The sequence below is a fragment of the Harpia harpyja genome, chromosome Z (assembly GCF_026419915.1).
Source record: "Harpia harpyja isolate bHarHar1 chromosome Z, bHarHar1 primary haplotype, whole genome shotgun sequence".
Lineage (NCBI taxonomy): Eukaryota > Metazoa > Chordata > Aves > Accipitriformes > Accipitridae > Harpia > Harpia harpyja.
Window position 1 is genome coordinate 112,588,266 of NC_068969.1, and position 23,916 is coordinate 112,612,181.

Genomic DNA, 23,916 nt, shown 5'->3' on the forward strand with positions numbered 1-23,916 from the left:
GCATGCTACCCTGGGGCAACACAGCATCTCCTGACTCTGAAAGAGACTAAAATATATCATTTTGGGTACAGAAAGGGTTTTCTTTGACTCTCCTACATCTGCACAGTTGCTTAATGGAAGTGCAGCATCTGGTCTAAAGGCCCTAATTAGAAAAAAATAAATACCACTTTCTCAAACATTTCCAACTAGCTGTTCCAGACTACATTATTTTATGGAAATGTTCATGGTGTGCCAGGACAGAATCATTTATTAATGGCTGAAGATAACATGAAGCTGCAGCATTACAAGTACTACAACCTGGCCTAAGCTGGTATTACCAATGGAAAAAGCAAACCTGTCCTGCTCTCAACTACCTGTCTTTGCTATTGCACTGCTCCTTCTCTTGTATAGCATTAGTGTTTGCATGGATGCATCATGACTATCAGAAAGGTAATCCAGTTTAGAGTAAACCCAGCAGAAAAAGAATTTAAAAGGTTAGTTTTCACATGGATCAGCTTCCCAGTCCAGATTCACTGCACAAGCACATAAACACTCCCAAAAAACAGGAAAGGGGATGCTACATGGGAGGCATGAGCAGGGAAGCTGGAGGTGGAGGGGTGAGAAGAACACACTCTTTGGCAGCTGTGCTGGCTTTTGTCAGCTGAAAGTGTTTGCAAAATGATGGCCTGAATAAGTAACTTGTGGCATTCTCAAGCAAGCCCTGCTGATATATTTGGACAACATCATATCACGTCTATTTTTGCACAGCACAGGCTGATTTTTCCAACAAAACCAGTCTGTTCAAGTAGGCAGGTGGATAAAGACTTGTCACACAAATGGCCAGGACAAAAAGCCTAAAAGCCATGTAGACATGGGGAATTTTAACCGCAGGAGAGCTATTGCCTCACTGGGTAACCTTGAGAGAGGCAATGGGCCTCAATTTGTCTTAGCTGGAAAGCTGATGGGGAGGGACGTGTGGGTGCACAGGTCTGACAGCATGATGCTGTGGCTGAGCTACATGTTGTGTAGCTGAGCTGGATGTTGTGTAGCTGCTCGTGGGCAATTATGTACAAAATCACAACAGTGATGCTAGAAAGCTCCAGGCATCTTCACCAGATTTTGCTGCCCATTAATCCAGCAGAAGGCTGCTAATGGCATCTGATCACTTTCTTTGTGCTACTGCTATTTAAGGCCACTCTGAAGGACACAAACTCTTCTATATTTTACAGTGTGAGATTCAGGCAAAATAATAATAAACATGGGTTTCAGAGAATGAGTTCTCAAAATGATAATAAACTAATGAGAGGGGAATTTTATTTTTTAAGTCTCCAGCCATGAACTGAAAAGGAATAAATTCTTGAAAAGCAAGTATCTCTGATAATAAATGAAATACCACCTAGAGAGAGTGGATGAAGAATTCATCCATGACACTTCCATTACTAAAAACCTTTAGAACACTCTGATTATGAACCCCACCCACTGCAAAGCTCCACTGCAGTGCAGCTCCTGTGTGTCCACCTGGCATCACTGCATATGGAGAAGTGCACATGGAAAAGTGCACATCATCCACGGGGGAGTTCACAACGTGCCAGTATGCAGTAGAGATTTTCAATATGGGTCAGAGAAGGATATACCAGCACAGGAGAAAGGGCAGCCAGCAGCATCCTTCACATCATCCCTGCACAGAGAGGACCAGACCTGCCAGCTCCAGCTGGGCAAACTTTCAACACCAGGAGTTGGTATCAGGCTTAACAGCCTTTCAGTCCAGCCTTTGGATGATGACTTTTAGTGTGGTTATGCAATGGTCAACACTGGCTATGGTGGGTTATTACTATTTGTTCCTTCCCAGCAAAGATAACAGATACATCTTCATTGCCTGATTTGAAAAGACACACAGCATCCTACAGCCATTAACGTCAACTACTGCTCAAGTGTTACCCTAACATCAAAGGGTAACAGCTCTTTCTCAGAGTCTGGAGAGTCAACTATCATGTGCAAAAAGAACAAAAATAGAGCCAAGCTATTGAGAGAGGCAAGAACTCTGCCTGTCTTGACCCCTGGGCAGCTCCTTTCAGCCTCAAGGAAAGAATTAATCTGACTCAGAAAGGATGGTGAGCATCACCACATGGGTTAGTTAGCAAAGAGATGTAGCTTCCCTGTAGCTAAAGACAGTGATGATGAAATTGTGTCACTCAGCATGTGTACCACTGCCTGCCTTCCAGTTTGTTCCCAGGAGGGATTAGGCTAGAAGCCCAGTATGATCCCTCCTGCCCTGCATAAGAAAACTCTGACGGAGCAGGTGTTAGAAGTTAGGAGGGTACCTGGAAGTCAGAGGCACCAGCTAAATGGCATGAACCAGACAGACTGAAAAATCCCCTATCCTATGGAACAGCTCCAATACAGGACTAGGTTAGGAACAATGACTCAGCTCTGTCCAGATCTCTTAAAAACAGACTGAAAACACATTTTAAAACTCTTAAAAATTGGGGGATTTTATTACAGACTACTGAATGTCCAGAGGGAAAACTAACTATCTTGTATAGCAAGTGAGTCAAAAACAATTTTTCATTTGGCTTGCAGTCAAAAGAAGATCCAGACTATGTACTGAATCCTACCTTCACAAGTACATAGGACAGCAGTGTAGTTGAGAGCAAAATTTGATTGGAAAAAAGGAGTGAACTAGCCATTTCAGTCCCTGCTGTAAGCATTCCTGATTAACCACAGCTGATGGTTTTAGAATAGTAGGTCTGAGGATTAAAGTATTATGTAGGCTGAAAACACCACGTCACATCTCTAAAATTACTTTGCTTTGTATCATTTCATACTCTGCATACTCTTAGGATTAATTCTTAGATCCTCATTCACTAATGGGAACCTCCACCTCAAATCTAGTTAAAGTTTAGGGTTACTCACTCTCAGAGGCTTTTATAAGAGATTCCGCCTCCAACTCTGCTTTATCATAGTTTCTCATTTGTACTCTTCAAAACCTACCTTAATGGTTTCCCTGGGAACCAATGAACATCCCACATGTAGATTAAGGAGATCTACAAGCCTTATTTTTTCTTTACATGGATAATTCTTAACACAAAATAGTAATGCAATGTCCATTCACTCAAATGTCTTAACTGTAAATAATATACCAGACTATCAGACTACCTTCTGACAAAAAGATTGCATAAAAATGTACCCAGCTCCTAAATTTCATGATCCAAATGTCTTCCTTTTACAGGTCCAAATTCCAGAGTTCAAGTACTAGACTGCTTTACCTGTGGGTCTTTGCTCTGTTTACTGAAAATAACAGAAAGTAAATTTTCTGGGTGTCACATTGTACAGAAAGAGAAAAAAAAAGCATAGTGTATTAGAAGTGGCAAATAAAAAGTCTGATTAGTGTTCAATCTTGATAGCATTAATTACATGTACATCTAATTAAGGATATATTGTGTATATATATACATATATATAGTATATATACACACTTTTTTTTTTCCTGAACTGAAATTTTAAAAAAATTAAATCCAGTTTCCCTTCTGGAGGAAACGTGTGCTGGGTCTTGCTATGGGCCTGATCAGAAAATGTGTGTGGTGTGTAAAAGGCAGAATTCATTTGATTGAATATTAGCTCTCGCAGTGATAGATCTCTAGAAGAGCTGTTCAGCAGACTCCTGCTAGAGCCAGCAGATGAAAACAGGCATCTCCAGAAATGTTTTGTTGCTTTTTAAGGTAGACAGACAGGCAAATCAGCCATTGGGTGTGCTGCTCTCTCCTCACTGACTACAGAAAGTGCTGAAATGACTAGCTTAGATGAGAGCTCTAGCTTCTTTACAGCTAAAACTAAGTGAGATTAATCATAGAATCATAGGATGGTTTGGGTCGGAACAGACCTTTAAATGTCATCTAGTCCACCCCCCCTGCCATGAGCAGGGACATCTTCCACTAGATCAGGTTGCTCAGAGCCCCGTCCAACTTGACCTGGAATGTTCCCAGGGATGGGGCACCTACCACCTCTCTGGGCAACCTCTTCCAGTGCCTCACCACCCTCATCGTAAAACATTTCTTCCTTCTATCTAGTCTGAACCTCCCCTCTTTTAGTTTAAAACCATTACCCCTTGTCCAATCACTACAGGCCCTACCAAAAACTCTGTCCCCATCTTCTTCTAAGCCCCTTTTAGGTACTGGAAGGCTGCTATCAGGTGTCCCCAGAGCCTTCTCTTCCTCAGGCTGAACAACCCCAACTCTCTCAGCCTGTCCTCATAGGAGAGGTGCTCCAGCCCCCTGATCATCTTCGTGTCCCTCCTCTGGACTCACTCCAACCGGTCCATGTTCTTCTTATGTTGAGGACCCCAGAGCTGGATGCAGTACTGCAGGTGGGCTCTCACCAGAACAGAGTAGAGGGGCAGAATCACCTCCCTCGACCTGCTGGTCACGCTTCTTTTGATGCAGCCCAGGACACGGTTGGCTTTCCGGGCTGCAAGAACACATTACTGGCTCATGTCCAGATTTTCATCCACCAGTACCCCCAGTCCTTCTCACCAGGGATGCTCTCAATCCCTTCATCCCCCAGCCTGTATTGATACCAGGGGTTGCCCCGACCCAGGTGCACAACCTTGCACTTGGTCTTGTTGAACCTCATGAAGTTCACATGGGCCCACTTCTGGAGCTTGTCCAGGTCTCTCTGGATGGCATCCCATCCCTCAGGCGTGTCAGCTGCACCACTCAGCTTGGCGTCATCTGCAAACTTATTGAGGGTGCACTTGATCCCACTGTCTGTGTCACCAATGAAGATATTAAACAGTACTAGTCCCAGTATAGACCCCTGAAGGACACCGCTTGTCACCCATCTCCATCTGGATATTGAGGCGTTGACAACTACCCTCTGGATGCGACCATCCAACCAATTCCTCATCCACCAAACAGTCCACCCATCAAATCCATATCTCTCCAATTTAGAGAGAAGGATGTTGGGGGGGACCATGTCAAAGGCCTTACGGAAGTCCAGATAGATGACATCCGTAGCTCTTCCCTTGTCCACTGATATAGTCATTCCATCATAGAAGGCTATTAGGTTGGTCAGGCAGGACTTGCCCTTGGTGAAGCCACGCTGGCTGTCTCGAATCAGCTCCCTGTCCTCCATGTGGCTTAGCAGAGCTTCTAGGAGGATCTGTTCCATAATCTTCTGAGGCACAGAGGTGAGGCTGACAGGTCGGTAGTTTCCAGGGTCCTCCTTTCTACCCTTTTTAAAAATGGGTGCAATGTTTCCCTTTTTCCAGTCACCAGGGACTTCACCTGACTGCCATGACTTTTCAGATACCATGGAGAGTGGCTTGGCAACTACATCAGCCAGTTGCCTCAGAACTCTGGGATGCAGCTCATCAGGTCCCATAGACTTATGTATTTTCAGGTTCCTCAGGCGGTCATGAACTTGATCTTTTCTTACAGTGGGAGGGACTTTGCTCCCCCAGTCCCCATCTTGCAGTCCATCCACTCGAGAGGTGTGGGAAGACAGATTGACAGTGAAGACTGAGGCAAAAAGGTTGTTGAGTTCCTCAGCCTTCTCCTCATCCATTGTTACCAGTTTGCCAGTCATGTTCATTAAGGGGGTGTCATAGTTTAATCCCAGCCAGCAACTAAGCACCACGCAGCCGCTCACTCACTTCCCCCCCACCCAGTGGGATGGAGGAGAGAATCGGAGGGAAAAAAAAGTAAAATTTGTGGGTTGAGATAAAGACAGTTTAACAGGACAGAAAGGAAGAAAATAATAATGATAATGATAATGATAATAATAAAAAATGACAATATAAATAATAAAAGAATTAGAATATATTAAACAAGTGATGCACAATGTAATTGCTCACCACTCACAGACTGATGCCCAGTTAGTTCCCGAGCAGCAATCCGCCTGCCCCCAGCCAACTCCCCCCAGTTTATATACTGGGCATGACATCACATGGTATGGAATATCCCTTTGGCCAGTTTGGGTCAGCTGTCCTGGCTGTGTCCCCTCCCAACTGCTTGTGCTCCTCCAGCCTTCTTGCTGGCTGGGCATGAGAAGCTGAAAAATCCTTGACTTAGTATAAATACTACTTAGCAACAACTGAAAACATCAGTGTGTAATCAATGTTATTCTCATACTAAATACGAAACATAACACTATACCAGCTACTAGAAAGAAAATTAACTCTATCCCAGCTGAAACCAGGACAGCGGGGTACACTTTCTCTGACCTTCCTTTTCTGGCTGACCTACCTGTAGAAGCCCTTCTTATTATTCTTTGCATCCCTTGCCAAGTTCAGCTCCAGCTGCGCCTTGGCCTTTCCTGACGCCATCCCTACACAACCAGGCAGCGTCCCTATACTCTTCCCAGGATACCCGTCCCTGCTTCTACCGCCTGTGCATTTCCTTCTTGCCCTTTAGTTTGACCAGCAGGTCTCGATTCATCCATGCTGGTCTCTTGCCTTCCTTTCCTGATTTCTTACTGGGGATCGACAGCTCTTGCGCTCTATGCAAAGCATCCTTAAAGATCTGCCAACTCTCTCCCGCTCCCTTGTCCCTGAGGGCAGTTTCCCAGGGAGTCCTATTGACTAACTCCTTGAACAGCTGCAAGTTTGCTTTCCTAAAATTCAGGGTCCTGACTTTACTCTTCACCTGACCCATACCTCTCAGGACTGCGAACTCCACCAGTACGTGATCACTGCAGCCCAGGCTGCCTCGAATCTTGATGTCACCAATTAGCTTACTTGCGTTGGTGACCAACAGGTCCAGCGTCGCACTCCCTCTGGTAGGGCTGTCTATTAACTGGCTTAAGAAGTGATCCTCCGTGCATTCCAGGAGTCTCCTGGATTGCCTATAGCTCGCCATGATACTTTCCAGCAGATGTCGAGGTGGCTGAACTAGCCCAGCAGGATGAGAGCCTGTGAGCGCAATGTCTCCTGTAGCTGGAGTAAGAAGGCTTTGTCAATAGGCTCCCCTTGACTGGGCAGCCTGTAGTAGACACCAACCACAAGGTTCCCTTTGTTGCCTTGGTCTCTGATTCTTACCCATAAGCTTTCAACCTGCTCATGGCTATTCTTCAGAGACAACTCTTCACACTCTACCCATTTCTTGATGTAGAGGGCAACCCTTCCGCCTCTCCTTCCTCACCTGTCCCTTTTGAACAGCCTGTAGCCATCAAGAGCCACACTCCAGTCATGGGGTTCATCCCACCAAGTTTCAGTAATGGCAACCAGGTCATAGCTCTTCAGCAGCACGGTGGCTTCCAACTTCTCCTGTTTGTTGCCCATGCTGCGTGCATTGGTGTAGAGGCACTTCAGCTGGGCTGTTGGCCATGTCACCTTCTTAGAGGAACACCCCTTAATTCCTTTGAGGTATTTCACTGGTGTTTCCCTGTTGGCTCCTGTTACCTCAGGAGCCCCTGGCTGATCTCCGTAAGACTTCGAGCATGCTGCAGTGTAGCCAGCACACCTCACAGCCGCAGGCTGAGGGCCCTCCCTAGCACCCCATCCCTCTAACCTTGGCGTGTCATCCCACAGCTTGTCACGGGCAAGCCTGATATTATCTCCCTCCCCCTTCAAGTCTAGATGATGCAGAAACTACTATTAACATTCTTGAGCTCTGGTTCTTTACATTACTGAGAGATGAATAAGGCCTCATTCACTTCTTTTTGACACTTCTATAACAACTTTGACTCCTGCTCAATATCAAAATGAGGCACTATGAGTTTACAAAATGATGCAAGGAACAGATATATATATATATACAGATATATATAGATATATATATATATGGCCGTGGGAAATACATTGCAGCCTCCTAAATCACTATGTGCAAGCGTTCACCTCAGCCTTCCTCCACCTTTGTAGCCTGGTGGCTGGGCTGATCTCAGTTGTCTGGTTAGTGAACTCCCATGCCCCGACCTCCAGGCTGGCTTGATGCCCACAGCACATATTTGTCTGTAGAAAGCTTTGTCCCCAAGCCATGGGCAGGTTAAAGCATCCAGAGATAGAGTGACTTGCTCAAGACACCATAATGTGGAAGTGGCAGAGCCAAGACTACCACACCTAACATGGATTAAACCCAATGTACAGATGACGTTGTCACCCATCCAAACCACCTTCCTTCCTTCTTATATCTTTGTTTTAATTTCTTTCCTCTTTAAAAAGCATTCTAGTTGTTATTGGTAGGGAGAGAAACCAAGAAAACAGGATGTTTTCATCTAAATGTCATCATTTAATTCAAAGGTCATCATTTAAATTTTCATCATCACCCAAAAATTCCTGGAAGAATGGAGAGGTATCAAGCTGGAGAAGCTTCATGGAATGAATGGTGAACAGAGAAGGGCAGACTGGGAGCATCAATACTGGCCAAATACTCTCTGAATACGTAATGGGAACTAAGATCAGGGTGACACATCTATGTAGTGCTGACAAAAATTAATCCACAGTTAAAAAAATCATATAAGAAATAATTTGCTAAGTGATCAAGAAAATCTAGTAAGTTTTGAGGTCTCGGGCCACAAGCAATTTGCTTTGACCCCTAACTGAAACCTTTTTTTTGTCACATAATGAAAAGCACTGCAGGTGGGATTCATTTACCTAACTAAAAATACCTCTCATTCCATTCCAAGCCTTAATAGATGTCAAAAGCTTAGCCAAAAAGCAGTAGGAGCCATGCCACCTTTGCTGAGCTCAAAATGTTTTGCAAGAAACAATATTCCTGGTTTTCATGTGATTTTAATTCTAGATCATAGGACACTAAAAGCTGTGGATTACTCCAACATATAACATAGCAATATTCTTGGGTTTCATCATAAAGGATACAAACTTCTTGCAAAATAGATCTACTGAGGTGTAAGGGGATAGATATCTACAGTACTTTCAATCTGCTCTTTGAAACAGATATATTTATTATTAGCTGTCTAACTGGAAAGTATATCAATTTCAGCTGCAGGTCTAGGAAGATGCCCATGCTAAGAAAATTATACTGGTTGTAGTCTTATTTCCAACAATTAGATATCCATTGAACTGGAGGTTCTTAATGTATATATGGTTATCTTTAAACTAATAAGTATAAACACAGACATCCACTAAAACTGAATGATACTTGCTTTTCTTTTCAGAACAGAATGTTGCACTCTAGAAATGTCATAAACTACACAACTCAAGCAAGGAAAGCATATTGATAGATTAAAGTCCCTTACTGGGATACTGAAAAATATATCAGAATTGAAATATTAAAAGTAATAGAATTTTAAAATTAACTGTAAAATAAATATGATGGAAAAATAAGGAATTGCTTTAAAAGAGGAGATAGCAGTTAATAGTTCAGAAACTACAAAACACTGAATGTTTGCCAGGATCACATGGAACATACAGTACCTCCAACAAAGATGATCACACGCCATTTTTACATGTAAATTCACTTATGGGATATTCACAGAAGCAGCAGCAAAACAGAACTGGTAACTGAGCACATAGTTCTCACATTGCCAGTAAAAACTGGCCAACAGCTATTTCTTTTGCAGATCTCAAGTCAGGATATCTATAACTGAGTTCACAAATTGGGACTGCTGATTTTCCCAATGTTATAGGTCCAAAAAGAGGCATTTTGCTAAAATCACACAAGTAACTAAGAATGCAGAAATACTGTCAGTGTTTAAACTTGTCACACAGAAAAATGCTCTTCTGACTTAGCATTAAAGGGCAAAGATGGTAGGGTGAGATTTCACTTCAGAGGTTGTACTTCTCTTTCTGTTCTTCAAAAAGAGAACTAAAAGCTCCTTGGTGGGTCTACATCCTCACTTGTAAGACCCAGAGAGACCCAGTGAGATTTTTAGTAAGCAATTTTTCTTGTACTAATTAAAGCTAATTTTCCTAACAGCAATAAATTTAAATATTTTACAAGAATCCTTTTCACATCTTAATACCCAAACAGTAAGAATCACACTCTTGAGAGTTTTGTAAGGCAAATGTATCCTAATTCTTTGGGGAATCATTGGAAAGTTGATAAATGAACACTAAGGGTTATAACTAATGATGATGAGCAAATGCAATAAAAAGTAATTTTCTTTCTCTGTGACTCTGAGTCCCATTAGAACAATTCACCTGACCTGGAACACCTCCTCTGGCACCGTCCTTACCAACGATGAACTCTTGATTACAGCTCTATTCTGTCACTTTCAGTGACCTAATAAGCATCCCACATCCCAATTTTAAAAATACCTTCTAAGGAAAAGCTGGCCTGAAAAGAAGCCAGAGGTAAAATTAGCAAGCTGACATTCCCAGAATTCAATAAAAAGGGGTTATTCTAATTAAATCCTATACCAATACTGTCTATAGTACCAAAGCTGTACTGATCCAATTGTCAAAGCTCTAGACAGCTAGACTTGAGCTCTAAAAGCTATTTGGCAACTTTGCAACAACTTAAGGTTGTCCCTTCCTTCATGCATGGCTCCCCAGGTATTATCCAGAGTATATCATGTCTATGGGTCAGAGAATGAACAGCTGAACTACTTAATGAGATAGACTGTTTTCGATTTTTCCAAGTTTCCTTTCCCATGTAAGTCCTGGAGGTCAGAGTTTCCTGGCTGCATCTCCTTCATCACATTTAGTGTAGTCGGTGATAGATCTGCAAATATCACACAACCTTTTACTGAAAATGCCCTGCATCTTGGGCAACTTAGTATTTTCAAAGTGCTTCTATACCCTTTGAGAGAAGATGCTATATAAATGCAAATTCTGACTACTCCCATTTTCTCACTTTCCCTGACAGGAAAACACTGCTGGTTTTCAATACTTTAGAAATACACACTTGTGCCCGAAATATGAAGTGGACTTCCAAAAATAAGTTAATATTACAGTAAATAGAATAACAGCCAAGAATAAAATCACTCTGCAAAAGCAGATGTTTTCTTTGCACAACCTATAAGAATTTAGGTCTGGAGGAAACCAACACTGGTGGTCAAAAATACCTGTAGTCTTTAAATACCTTAGTCAAAAATAGTTGCAGTCTTTCAAAAACCACGATGTGTTCACATATTCATGTGCTTTAGAAACCTTAGAATTATTCTAGAAACAGGTTTAGGTGCTTTCGTACATTGACCCTAAACCAAGCTTATTTTGGCACCGTCCATTACAAAATTTGGACCATTTTTGAGTGAAAATCAAGTTGTTTGGTCACTGTTCATTTAAAATACTACACCTAATTCCTCCATTAAATACCTCAATCTGATATATCTGTGAAAAAGTCTTTTGAGAAGGTAGTTGTGTACGTAAGCATCCTGGCCTTCTGCCCAGAGACAGGGTGCAAAACAGTGCTGCGCAGAGGGCTGAATGGGTGGCTGGAGAGTCATTCAGTTCTTCAAAGCAAAGCTGTAGTAGGACATGGGTGATGCATCATCCCTCTGTAGTGCAATTAATTGCAACTACTGCAGCCTGTGTTTGTAGTTTCTGCATTCCTTCAGGAATACCTAAACATTCTTTTTTGCCCATGAGGCAAGCGCAAAATAAAACAAGCTGCATTTTCTCTGTGGGATTTTATCTGGGAAGTCCTGGTTTGTCGTATTTTGAAATCTTGGCTTTTATCTTTTTCTCTTTTCTGTGATGTTTCAGCACTCTTAAAAACCTTGCATGTAATTAGAGCGTGTAATATCAGAGAGGTGCAGTGCTGCTAGCAGCCTCCCCTGGATGTGACGGAAAGATTCATTATTGCAATCTCTCAACATATTGGTGGATAATGGATACTAGATCCTAGATAAGAGATTTACTTAGAAAGAGGAAATAAGATCTTAAATCTCTTTCTTCAAGGGCGGAGCCAATGTCACATTTATAGGGTCAGATGCTAAGATACAGGTTCTTTTCTTCTTCCATTCCCATCCACACACTGGATGATCTGCACTGCTATTTAGTTTAATGGGGTTGCGTATGACCTGCAGCCTCAGCAGATGCCCTGATCGCTCATCCCTGAAACTCATGCTCGTGCTCAAATGACTGTTAGTTTGATTAACTTGGCAGCATCTGCACAATGCTCAAATACTGTTTAGGTAGCACAGGAAAAAACACCCTGCAACCCCAGAGAAGTCAAGTTGAGGCAAATCATATCTGAGTCAGATATAATAGGATGTAATTTGACTTCTGATTTGTTTACACTTCATCACACAGTCAGTTTCCATTATGATCCCTCTTTATTTCCTAATTCTATAATTCCACACCATTCTCTTAACATATGAAACTATTATTAGAGTTGGTTAAATACTCCAAGATTTTTTGGCAGCTATATTCAGTGCAGGTGTTAACAGCTTGCTAACACATTTAAAGGAAGCAATCTACAGCACACATGAAGTTCAGCAGCTAATTGCAAGCGATCTTTAGCTTGCAATCCCCCCTCCCATAATTCGCATGCATCTTACAGATGTGCCATACCTGTCTCTGAACTCTCATTTTCTTCCATACAAATGTCTTTTACTTTTAAAAAAATCACCATTTGAAAACTAATTCTTTTGTGTTTGGGGTTGATTCACAATTCTTAACAAAGCTTTTAGATGAATGCAGATCACTATGGAGCTAGATTTCCTGTAAAGGTTTGCACAAATGTATCGGAAATGTGCTGTAGAGAGAACAGCACATACCATCTGCAAGAAATCCAGCCAGACCAGGAGAGCAGCAACAACCAGATGTTTTCCAATCAAATTTCCCCTTATTTTACTGTGATTACTTATTTACCTTCTACATGTGCTGTGGCTGCCCTCCCATTATGCCAGATTGCCCCTTTCTCTCTGTTTCTCCTCCACTGCCACTCATGGACTCCTGCTTCTTTTGCTCTTTGAATCGCGGGCTGTCCCCCTCTTTCACCTCCCCTAAGCGTCAAGCCAAATCCAGCCTTCACCTCTGCATCACAGACAGCTTCCACCAATGCTGGGTTTCAGTTTCCTCCTGATGTCAAATTTCAGCCCAGCCCATGAAGCCCACCCTGCTTTGGGTCTTGCATCATGAGCTGGAAAGCCCTCCTATGCTGGAGACTTTGTAAGGGATGTTTGCAGGGAAGCAGCAGTTTTACTTGCTCCATAGTTTATGTCTCATTTCTTTTGCAGCTTTTCTCTCTTACGTGATAAGAAACAGCTGTTTGTGTTGGGTGAAGCCTCTTTCTTGAGCTAAACCCTTGCCTTTGCTGGAAACAGCTCTTTCAGTTGCTACAGTGGCGCTGAAATCCCCTGGAGTTAATAAAACTTCTCTAAGGAGCATTTCTTCTATCAAGCTTCATTTTTGTATCTAAAAGAAGTATTTAGACTGTCTTTGAAGAGGTTTATTTCTCCTAAAATGTGAACAAATCTAAATCTAAAATTCTGAATCAATGTAACTTTTTATAGGCATGACTGCTAAAAAGCAAAAAAAGGGCAGAAGACTTATTTCCTGCATAATTGTGAGTTAAATGCTGAATCTACAGGTTAATCCTGCAAATTGTCTCATGAGTAACTTAAACACCAACCTGTTTGGGGCCACTCACATGAGTATAGTGGTAACACAAAATAGGTTAAAATTTGCAGAATCTGGGCTGTTAGATTAATAGCTAATTGAGGCCAGGACTGCCTGCTACCATTTGTTTAACACACAGCACAAAGCAGCTTTCTGCTCCTGCTAAAAGCCTCCAGGTAGATCTGCAGTAAGACTGAACAATAACAACAGATTGCTGATGACATCTGGAGCAATGTCCCTGCCTTATCAACTCACCATCACATTTTACAGCTCAAACCAGGTCTGAAGTTTTAAAGCTGGATAAATGTGCCAGCTTGGTTAGATACACTCATATAGATAGGATAATGGGCACGAACTTACATTACAGGACTTGTCTATTTCTGGTGCAATTTGCTATCTCTGTAATTATGTGATATCTTATCAGTTTACTTGACATTCCCACTTAAAAAGTGCTTTCCCCACGCTCTGGGCAACTCATTCTGTTTAAAACACACCACCACTAAAGCTGGACTCTAACACAGCGAAATCAATGACCCCACCATACTCCAACTTTCCCATTGGTAGACTAGAACTCCCAAACCAGATACATTTGCAGGACTCCCTGGGAGAAAAGGAAATAGGAGGGATAAAATATTTCTCTGCCACCCAAGTATGCACTTGATGGAGAGGAGTCGGTGGTCATAAGAAGCTCCCAGCACTCTATGCCCCACAATAAACTCACTTCAGAGCCCTACAGTTTATGGGAATGTTTCTCAAAATTTCTTATGAGAGAGTTGTTTTTTATCAGAATTGTGAAGGGTTTCTATATATGAGTTTTTACTCCTTACTGTGTTTATACTTATAGAAATATGACTTCGTGTTTTATTTACCACCATCACCACTGCCAGGTAACAGTGGGCCAGCAGGAGATGGACAGAAAGGATTATAAACTCCTTAAGGTGACGTTTCTGAATTTTTCAGAATTTTGTTTCCTCCCATAGAAAGGCAGTAAAAAGGAAAAGGAGAACAATGTTTTCATCAGATTCTGAGGATCAAGGAGAAATGGCAAGTCCAGACTAAGTATCTCAAGAGTGATTATTCACAGAGAGATATCCCTCAAAGAAGCAAAGCAGATTAAAAAACATCAATGTTAAAAATGTTGTAAAGGTGTATACACAGGCTACTGAAGAGATATGGTGCTTATGAGCAGGGACAAGATGAGGTCCTACTGCTTCCAAGGGATATTATTACCAACGTAGCAGTTTCCACCGTTACCGTTAGAAAACCTTGCTACCTTTTTTGCTCTGGTTGTGGAGCAGTAACCTAACCACAGAGAAAAACATTAAAATATAAAACACAATAGAATTAAAAACTCAGCAGATGGGGAGTGCTAATAGAGCATGCACTTGCTGGTAAAGCAAGATGATGCTGCCATTTTGCTATTAATGTCACAAACGACATTCCCATTAATGTTGCCAACTGTGCTCTACTCAACATTTGTGCAGTAAGAGAAAGTATTTTGTCTAGAACACAGCAATGATGATGATGTCCAGTTCATTCAACCAGCATATACAGGTGTCAACAATGGCACTGCAGCAGGGCAGATAAACAATCTGATGAATGCTCTGCGTGCAACTGCCAGGTCGTATCAGGTGATGCTCACAAGTCACTGCCTGGAGGCACAACTCAGATTCCACTTTATAACAGAATCTGCAATACTTGTTTTGCATCTACTGTGCGTGAGTTTGAGTTAGTTTGCATTACTTTGCATTTTCAGCTTCTGGGGACAAGAGGCAAGAAGAAGATAAGGCAAGGCGAGGCAAAGAAAGAAAAGGAAAGGAAGAAGAGAGAGAGAGAGGCACAGCTAGTTTTAGGAACATTGTGAACAACTCGGTATTTCAGCCCTGTTACTTACAGCTGTACTACAACCACACTGCAAAGCTGGCAGATTACAGCCTTGCCCAAATATGTGTCCACAACTTCCTTCAGCCACTCTGGCAAACACAGCTTCAGGTTGATAACTGTTTGGATGCCACAATGCGTCACAGAAAGCCTGCAGTGTAGAAATACCCTTAGTGGTATATACACAGGGAACTTTGTAAGGGGTTAATTTTGCTCTAAGGGATTTTGTGCAGACAGAAATCATAGAGGTCAAAAGCCTAATGGGATTTTTAAAAAGGATTGGACAATGCAAATACCCACAGTTACGTTAGAGATAATAGCTGTAGAGATAATAATGATATGTTTTAGGAGACATAAACCCCCCTCCAGCTTCAGAATAGAAGCCAGCCGTTAAACTGCTTATGATTACAGACAAACTTCCGTTCATGGGCTTCTTATTTCAAAACTGCCAAGCACCCAAGATTTATGCCTTTTTCCTCAGAAGCCGCAAGCAACAGCCTCACTCAGAAACTGTATCGTATGCTGACCTGATACTGAAAGATGATACTGAAACAAATATAACTACCTCTACTTTTTGCTACAATCTCTGGTTACACACGTATCTGAAGCATTTCACTGGATTCCACACAAATGAAGCCCCTGGAGATGTGAAGTTCTCTGTGTTATACTACACATGGCTGGCCAAGCACAGGAGAGCAGGATGATAGGAACGCAGGTTTTGCTAACACTTCCGCAACATCATGCCCTGAAGAGTGCACTAGGAAAATTAAACAATAAATAAATTCTGAAATCCAATACTTTCCATGCAGTCACCTCCAAGGCAAGGAAGGAAGCCCTGAGACCAAGCCAACCACAGTTCAGCATTACTGCAGGGGCACAAAAACTGGCTGAGGACCAGCACTGTCTTCCTCTGGAGCAGCTACTGCTTTAATGTGGGGAGAGTTTCCTTCTCCCGGAATTCCAGCATCCTAAAGTCTCCATTAAGATGATTGAAGTCCAAGCCTCTGTAACCTCTTCTACATTTTTATAAAGACAGTTCAGACAACTAGTGAGGAAATTTTTCATACCTCTTCTCTGTTTCTTCTGGGATTCTCTCTGAAGTGGACCTGATCTAATAGGTAGTTTTGAAGATGGAGGAGCACTGTAATCCTAGGCACAAACAGAATAGTTGAATATATATTAGAAGGATGATATTTGCCAGAGAAGACAAGAGAAGGAAAATTCACAGTCAGAGCTGGAATATTATTGCACCATATGCTTTCCAACAGCCAAGCACAACAGGGTCCCTCCACAATCCTTGCCTTACCGCACCCTGTTGTATTTCCACCTGGAAAGACATATGGCAGTGCCTGAGAGAGAAATTCTTCCTTTTTCTTTTTTCTGATGCTAATGTAATTTCCCAGCTTTAAAGGAACATTTGATTATGAAACATGCTTAGGCCAAGGATAAAAAAAGTTCCTATCTGTTCCCACTAATGACAAAAACAGGTCCATTGACCTGTTAGCATTATGATCAAATGAAAACATGAAAGAATGGTTTGGATGCGACTCTGTCTCATGCATCACTGACAACATTGCCTGCTCTGCAGAAACCTGATACCTCACAGTTATGTCAGGGACACTAAAGAGTACAAATTTTATTTTTCAGCTCCCAGGGAGCACTGGGGTAGAGAAACATTATAAAAATCATCCTTCTGCTTGTAAAATGAAAAATACTGCTTTGTAAACAACTGACCATGAACAGAAATACTCAGCACCACAAGAGGCACTTTTACCCCTGATTACAGTCAGTTTTTTTAATGCCATTTTTTACTGTGAACACATTTCATGATTATAGTAAACTGCTCATCACTGCTGCTAGACGAAGGAAGAAGTTATATTAGAAGATGGGAGTGCCTGGAAGAATAAGACTACACAAAAAGCTCTTATAACTATCCTATCATCACTCAGATAAGCAGAAATATTTAACAGTAGTGTTATTGAAGCGGTAATGCTTTTCACCTCCCCACAGTAGCTCTAAGAGAGTTATCTTGGATCACTTCTGCTTGAAGAGGGCTATATTGAGTCACCTTTTAAAAAAAAAAAATGTGCATAAAGTTTATTATTACAAGCCTCACCATAGTTGTGATATGAGAGGAAGATGGTGAAACACTGGATTTGTTTCATCAGCCTGGATTAATATGATCATTGTGGAGGGTTGTTCCACAGCCACCCCTCTTTAGTGAGGGTGCCCTTCCTCCAGCCGTCTCGCACTACGCCTTAGACCTGTGATACCCATTGCCTCAAAGGGGCACATCTGCCTTGACAGGCTGTAGCCAGAGATAAAGTTTGAATGCCCCAGGCAGCTGATCCAACTGGGCTTTGAAGTGTCAACTCCTCCATCCCAGACTTGAAAGTGCTCGCAGTGGTTTTACCACTGAAGGTATCTGGCTGCCGGGTCTGGCTCAAGCTGGGAGCTTTCAGTCTTAATCTGTTTGCTTCCTGAGTAATAAAGATCCAGAGATTCCTCAGAGACTTCAAACCCTGTACACGTGGGTTCACTGAGACTGCTCGTTCCTGATAGAGCTTCTTGAAATTGTGTTTACTTCCGCATTGGCTTTGCTCAGGGCTGCCTTATTGCATTGCCACTTGGCCTATGCCATTCTTTTCAATCAGTTACAAAACATATCCTGCTCCCAGATAAACAGCTGTGACCTTTTCAGTGCAATTCAGCAGATGTTCTCAATGTAGCAAAGTTACCAGAAAGCTGAGTGGTAGCCCTTATTTAATTCACTGTAGTAAATCTGCCCGCATTCTTCCTGAAGCACAAAAACATTTCATTCCTTGTACTTTCCCTTCCTTATCATTCTGTTTTACAATCAGAATTGAATGAAGACTATGACTAAACTTTCTTGAAGCCTTGATAAAACATAACTACTTCTACACCCGTATCACCATATTCAATATTATAATATAATTTAAAATAATTATTCTTATTTATAAGATGTATCATAATAATAAATTATGATAAAGGAGGGAAGCATTATTAATCTCATTCACAAGCAGGGACCTCGTGAATGGTCAGCACCTGTAAGAAGATTTTTTTGTAGGTAGTGTACAGGCTAAAAGATACTTTGTGTAAGAGTTGTCATTTTTAAATGGAAAGGAGGTCATATAAAAAATAAAATACCCATGAAGATGGCAAGCCAGTAAACACTGAGAGGGTTTTTTCAGGCAGTCTGTTAATTTGGAAACTTTTCAACAGTTCTGTAAGGTTTGTTTTCCTGCACAGATTGGCATAAATTGGAATGCAATAAAAGACAGAGGAAAATAAAGTTAATTTCAATGATATTTATAGGATCATGGCTGAGCACTGGCTGTGCAAAACTGTCCTAAAATTGTGTGTGTGCATGCACACAGGTATGAGGAAAAGCTGGGTTTGTAATCAGCCACCAAGTCTGCAGAAAGAACTCTCCATGTTGACAGAGAACCGTGCATAGAGCTGAAGTTCAGTCTGCGTAAGTAAGTCCATACAAGTTCTGCCCAGCTCTTCAGAACGAAACAGTAGTGCTTTTTCTCTGTTGTGACACAACCAGGTTGATTAAAGGAAGCTGTTTGGTGTCTGCTTCACAACTCCTGGAAGATACGCTAAAAGAAAAATAAGCCTTTGTGTAGAAAAAGCTTGCCAGCAAAGAATCTGGTGAACATTTCTTCTTGCTCAGGGAAAACAGATGAAAAGAACAGCACCTGTAAAGTCACAGGGGCTGAATGGCAAGAAGCTCTCAGCCTTTTTCTTTCTTGGGCAAGTCAAGGACTGCGGTCAAATAGATTATTTTCTTTCGAATACAGGTACTGACAAGGCAGCAAACACACTGGGCTTTCAGCGTATCCAATGAGAAGTCGCTAAGCATCTGGCCGAAGGTCTGGAGCTCTCAGAACTAGCTTTTCCCCTGTTATAGTATCGCTTTGAGGAGTATGGTGCAACTAATACCTGCTCTTTAACGAGTAATGCCTTTGAGGCAATGTGTAATTCTGAACTCCTGCTGGCCATTTATGACCACTGAAATTGGCCAGAATTTCCTCGTCACATTCCTACTTTCTGTTCCTTCCTGAGTGCTTGCTCTTGCAATTTTGATATCTTAAATGTATTTGATTGTATTAAACTTCATCTAATTGAGTAAAATCCTGCAAGTTCTCCTTGGGCAGAAGCTCCGTTGAAAGTAACAGGACAGTATTTTTCCACTCCTGAGGCTGGAAGTGGTTTCTGAAAAGGACCATTCATTCTGTATGGCTGATACGGCCATTTATTCCATGCTTTATATATAATATTATGGTTGCATAATAGCTTGATTTGATATTCTTCTTTTCTGATCTTCAATTCTTAGGAATTATTACTGTACAAATTTTTCCCTTAGTTTGATCCCAGAAGTTGGTGCTTTCAGTGAAGACATCACGCGCTGACTCTGTGCTTGACAATTTAATTACCTAATATTTCTAAAAGGCGTTTTCGGGCGCGAGTCTGTATTAAAAACGTGAAGCGCTGTTATTACTTCAGCACCTGTCATGACAGCAAGTTATTTTTAAAGGGCGGCGATGCCGTCTTCGCGTTTCAACAGCCAACCGATCAGCCACCTAACCTATTTTTAAAAGTAACTAATAAGGGGTTATGGCACCCAGCCTGACTACCTGTTCAAAGCAAACAATCCCACCTGCCGCTCTGCCACGAAACATCCCGAGAGGGAAAACCCACCGGCGCGGTCCCGGCGGCAGCAGCAGCAGCAGGGCGGTGAAACACCACAGCCGCCTCGGTCTGCGTGTGTGTGTCCGCCGCCTCCTTCCCGCCCCTGGGTCTCGCTGAGGGGAAGGGACGGGGCTCCACCTAACGTTTCCCTGAGAGCTGACAGAGCCCGAACGAGCGACGGGGACTGAGCGTCGATGGCCGCGGTCGGGACGCTTTTCCACCTCCACGCAGCACGCAGGAACATGGAGTTCGCGGCCACGGGGCGATCACGGGAGAATTAGTGAGCCCGGGGACACCATAAGGCTCTGTGGTGGCGGGGGGTGCCCGCGCCCAGCCTGCCACCGCCTCCCCGCGCCCTCCAGGGGCTCCCGTCCCCTCCCGGTACGCCGGCAGCCGCCGCTCCTCTGAGGGACGCGGGAGACCCTTGGGGACCGGGCGATGGTTGGGGGTCAATGGCGGCGTTCGGGGGCCGGGCCACCTCTGGGAAAGAGCTCCGGGAAGGAGCGGCCGGCAGGCTGGCAGCGGGCAGCTCACCTCCGGGGAAGGGTCGCAGCGGGAGCAGGCGGCTGCCAAGCGGGGCAGGGACCCCCCGGCCCCGCCGCCGTGAGGGGAGGTCGTCCGCCCCTCGGCACACCACGGGCGTCGGCCGAGCTGAGGAGCGCTCGGCGGGAGGGAGCGGAGGGAAGGCGGGGGGGGGGAGATGCTTGAGCCCGCCAACAGCTGATCTCGGCTCGTTCCCGCCTCCCGCAGCCCGGCTGAGGCGGCGGCAGGTGGGATCCGGAGCCATCGGCCACCATGGTGAGTGCTCCCGCAGGGGCAGGGGAGGCCAGGCGCGGTGCCGCCGGGGGGGTGGCCATTACCGCTGACCCACACCGGTGCTCCGAGGCAGCCGGGCTCTGCCAGCGCCTTAACAGAAGGCAGCTGCCGGGAGGGGGGAGCGGCAGCCATCTTTCTCGCCGCGCCTGTCAGAGCCCTGCCTGTCAGGCGCAGCGGGCTGGGAAAGGGGTGGCGGGTCAAGAGTAGCCTCGCTGGCCCTCGCCGGAGCGTGATGCTTTTCAGGAGTTTCTCTTTATTCTCTCTCAGCCCTAGGGGCTGGCCGAGGAGGGGGGGAAGGCGGTTCCCGCCCTCCCGGTCCTGACAGGAGTCCGGGGAGGCGGCGGCGCCCGGTAGCGCTGAGGCGGTTCTGGCCGCGTCCCTTTCGGCCCGGCTGTGGGACTGGGGGACCGCTGAGCTTATTTATTTGTTTTTACCACCACCACCTGCTTTTTTATTAGAAGGACGCCGGGTGCACGGGCAGGGAGGGTGGTGTTGCTTCTCTCTTTCTCCTCCTTTTGCAGGTGTGGGGAGCGCACCTTGGCAGTGTAGGTCACGGATGTGAACGTTTCTGTACGTTTTGCCGACCAACGTGTAGTGAATTCAAGTGTAAGCTTTGGGGTTAAACCCTGATCAGCAGTGTTTATAAGGACAGGAGATAAAAGTATTGCTTCCCATGAGGCTTGGAAAAGGCTGTGTATATGTGAGAATACACGTATGATACAGTGCTGCACTGCACTAATCTTGAGGAAAGATGATCTGACCTGAATCAGATCAGCAGCATTTTCTCAGGGAAATCAATCTGTTAGAAACACTGCAGGGTGGGTTGTGTTGTTTTGTTTTTAATTTATTTTTGCCCTCAGGAAGCCTGCCCCATTATTTTAAATCATTGCAGTCTGGTAATGTGTTTCACCTGTTTTGAGTCTCTTTTTATTCTGGTGAATCAAAATTTACCAGCCTGTTTCTGTGATAAACAGATGCTTGTACATCTTTGCAGTTCTTGATGATTAATGCTATTGGAACCCTTTCCTTTTTCTTTTTTTTTTTATTAACTCTTGTAATCTTTCACTGTATTATTGTTTACTGAAATAGACATTCCAGTTACCTATGTCAGCTTCAATAAGTGTTTTCATTTTTCTTTGTTTTTAGAATATGTATTTCTGAATTGAAGCTATATAATGGTTCATTACAATACGAATTTGAACATCTTTAAGAGAAGGAGATGCCCTGCAGAAGAGGAAGGCAGTCTACTCTGGAGGTGTTACTGATAGCCAGGGATAAGCAGCACTGCAGTATGGGCTACCAAAATGATGTAATGCAGTAGTTAAAAGGACCAAGGTCATTGACGGGCTGTAGTGGCCATGAAACTTGAGGGTTTTGGCAAAAGTGATGTTCTGCTTGCAATAAAGCAGTGATCTTTCTCCCTTCTGCAAACACTGGTTTCATCTCCTTCATTTTTTTTGCTTGCTGTTGCACAAGAAAGACCTTAACCCCTCTGCAGCAAGCATTTCATAGCAAGATAACTTTGATCCGGTTGCTGTCTGTCACAGCAGAACAGAAACTCTGTAACAGCTCTTTAATGAAAAAGATTTAAAATTAAAATTGCTATTAATTTTTAATCTGGCTTTGTGTTTTCAGTTGTATTGATGACAAAAAAAATTTGTGATGCCAGTGCCTCTCTCTCTTGTAGTACAGCACATATGGTAAACTCTGTTTTGGCATTTGTGTAAATAAAGCGGTAAATAAAATGTTTGGAAGTGGATAGCTTTTATTAATACATAATCCTGAAGTTCCTGCCAGAAGGCCTGGTAAGACATTAATATTAATGCTTGAATTGAGCTCTTTATCTTTTCTAATATACTGTATTTTATTAACAAGCTAATTAGCAGAAACTTAAGAGTAGTTTACCCAGTTATATTAACAAGAACAGCTGCTATGATACAACAAAGTGAATTAAAATTGAGCTAGCAGTGTTAAGCTCTTAAAAATACTCATTTAGGCCAAGGGATGAACCAAACAATAATAAAGGATAATAACTTACCTAAACTTGGCTCTCAGTGTTAACTTCCTACAGGCTGAAAGCTTCATGCCCAGGTGTATATATTGATGTAGGCCTGGCAAAAAGTACTCACGCAGTAATATCTAAGACACCGGACCTTCAGTTTCTGGGAAGGGATGCTGTCTTGCAGTTGAGCAAAAGGATGGAAAGTTTGAAATAAAAATATGTTCGTGTTGTTGGTATTGGCTTGCCATGAGACTTAGCAGAAGCTTTGAGGTCACTTACGGAGGCCTGCCTCTTTACCTCCTTGACTGTGATGACTTCTTTTGAGGTATAATATTGTAGAGCTTTGTGTCCCACAGTCCGTTTAATCCCTTAAACTTGGTTGTAGATTTCCCTTGTCCTTTGCCTTACCCCAACCACCCAGCCCAGTACTGCCTGACCCTGCTCTTCTCTCATTGTGCTTCTCGGCTCTCCTTTTCCGTCACCATGACTTGATGATCCTTTTCTATCTCAAGCCCAAGTTGCTCCAGCTCCACCACAAAGTAATAGTAATATATTAATGAGTTCTTGAAACACCAAGCAACTAAACCCATAAAACTAACATTTTACATCCATGTCTTGTATAACAGTCGCTCCGTGTACCTGTTTTCATTCTACTTTTGTAACATAATTATCCCAGCTGGAGAGTAAGGCTCCATTGCTTTTAGGCACAAATCAAGGTTTTTACAACTCCAATACCATCCTTTCTCAGATTACATGAATAGCTTCAACAGTCCATAGGAGAACATCCAGTCCTGTCAGAGGAACATGTGCATGAAGCTTAAATTTAGAATTAATGTAAATGGACATGTGTATGCTTAAAATATGAGGAAGAAATAAACTGTTATGGTCATCTCTGCTCCTTGCCCCTGAAGAAAACTACAATGTAGCCTGCATATATAAATGTATTGGAAACTTGGAGACAATGGAAAAAATACAGGTTTCAGTTCAAAATGTGATATCTGTGCTACTTAAATATTTGTCAGAAGTAAATTTCACTTGTTCCATTAAGAAAGTGTAT

The 23,916-nt window shown here is 43.0% G+C and overlaps 2 protein-coding genes across 4 annotated transcripts in view; one reads left to right on the top strand and one right to left on the bottom strand.

The window, feature by feature from the left end:
• ST8SIA5 (ST8 alpha-N-acetyl-neuraminide alpha-2,8-sialyltransferase 5) overlaps nucleotides 1-20,682 on the bottom strand; it is an 81,950-nt gene extending 61,268 nt beyond the window's left edge. For 2 of the 3 annotated variants that reach the window (XM_052778637.1, XM_052778634.1), the window contains exons 1-2: nucleotides 20,576-20,682; nucleotides 16,390-16,471 (exon numbers count right to left, since the gene is read on the bottom strand). The gene's annotated coding sequence lies outside the window, so the exon portion shown is untranslated. Of the gene's footprint in view, nucleotides 1-12,691; nucleotides 12,786-16,389; nucleotides 16,472-20,575 lie in introns of those variants that run through there. The other variant, XM_052778636.1, reaches the window with a different exon arrangement.
• A 49-nt stretch (nucleotides 20,683-20,731) lies between these two features.
• The window catches only part of LOC128137568 (elongation factor 2-like), a 29,766-nt gene continuing 26,581 nt past the window's right edge, over nucleotides 20,732-23,916 (top strand). Inside the window, exon 1 of the mRNA XM_052778622.1 lies at nucleotides 20,732-20,839. Coding sequence (XP_052634582.1) covers nucleotides 20,837-20,839 — 3 coding nt within the window. The 5' untranslated portion in view covers nucleotides 20,732-20,836. The remainder of the gene's footprint in view (nucleotides 20,840-23,916) is intronic.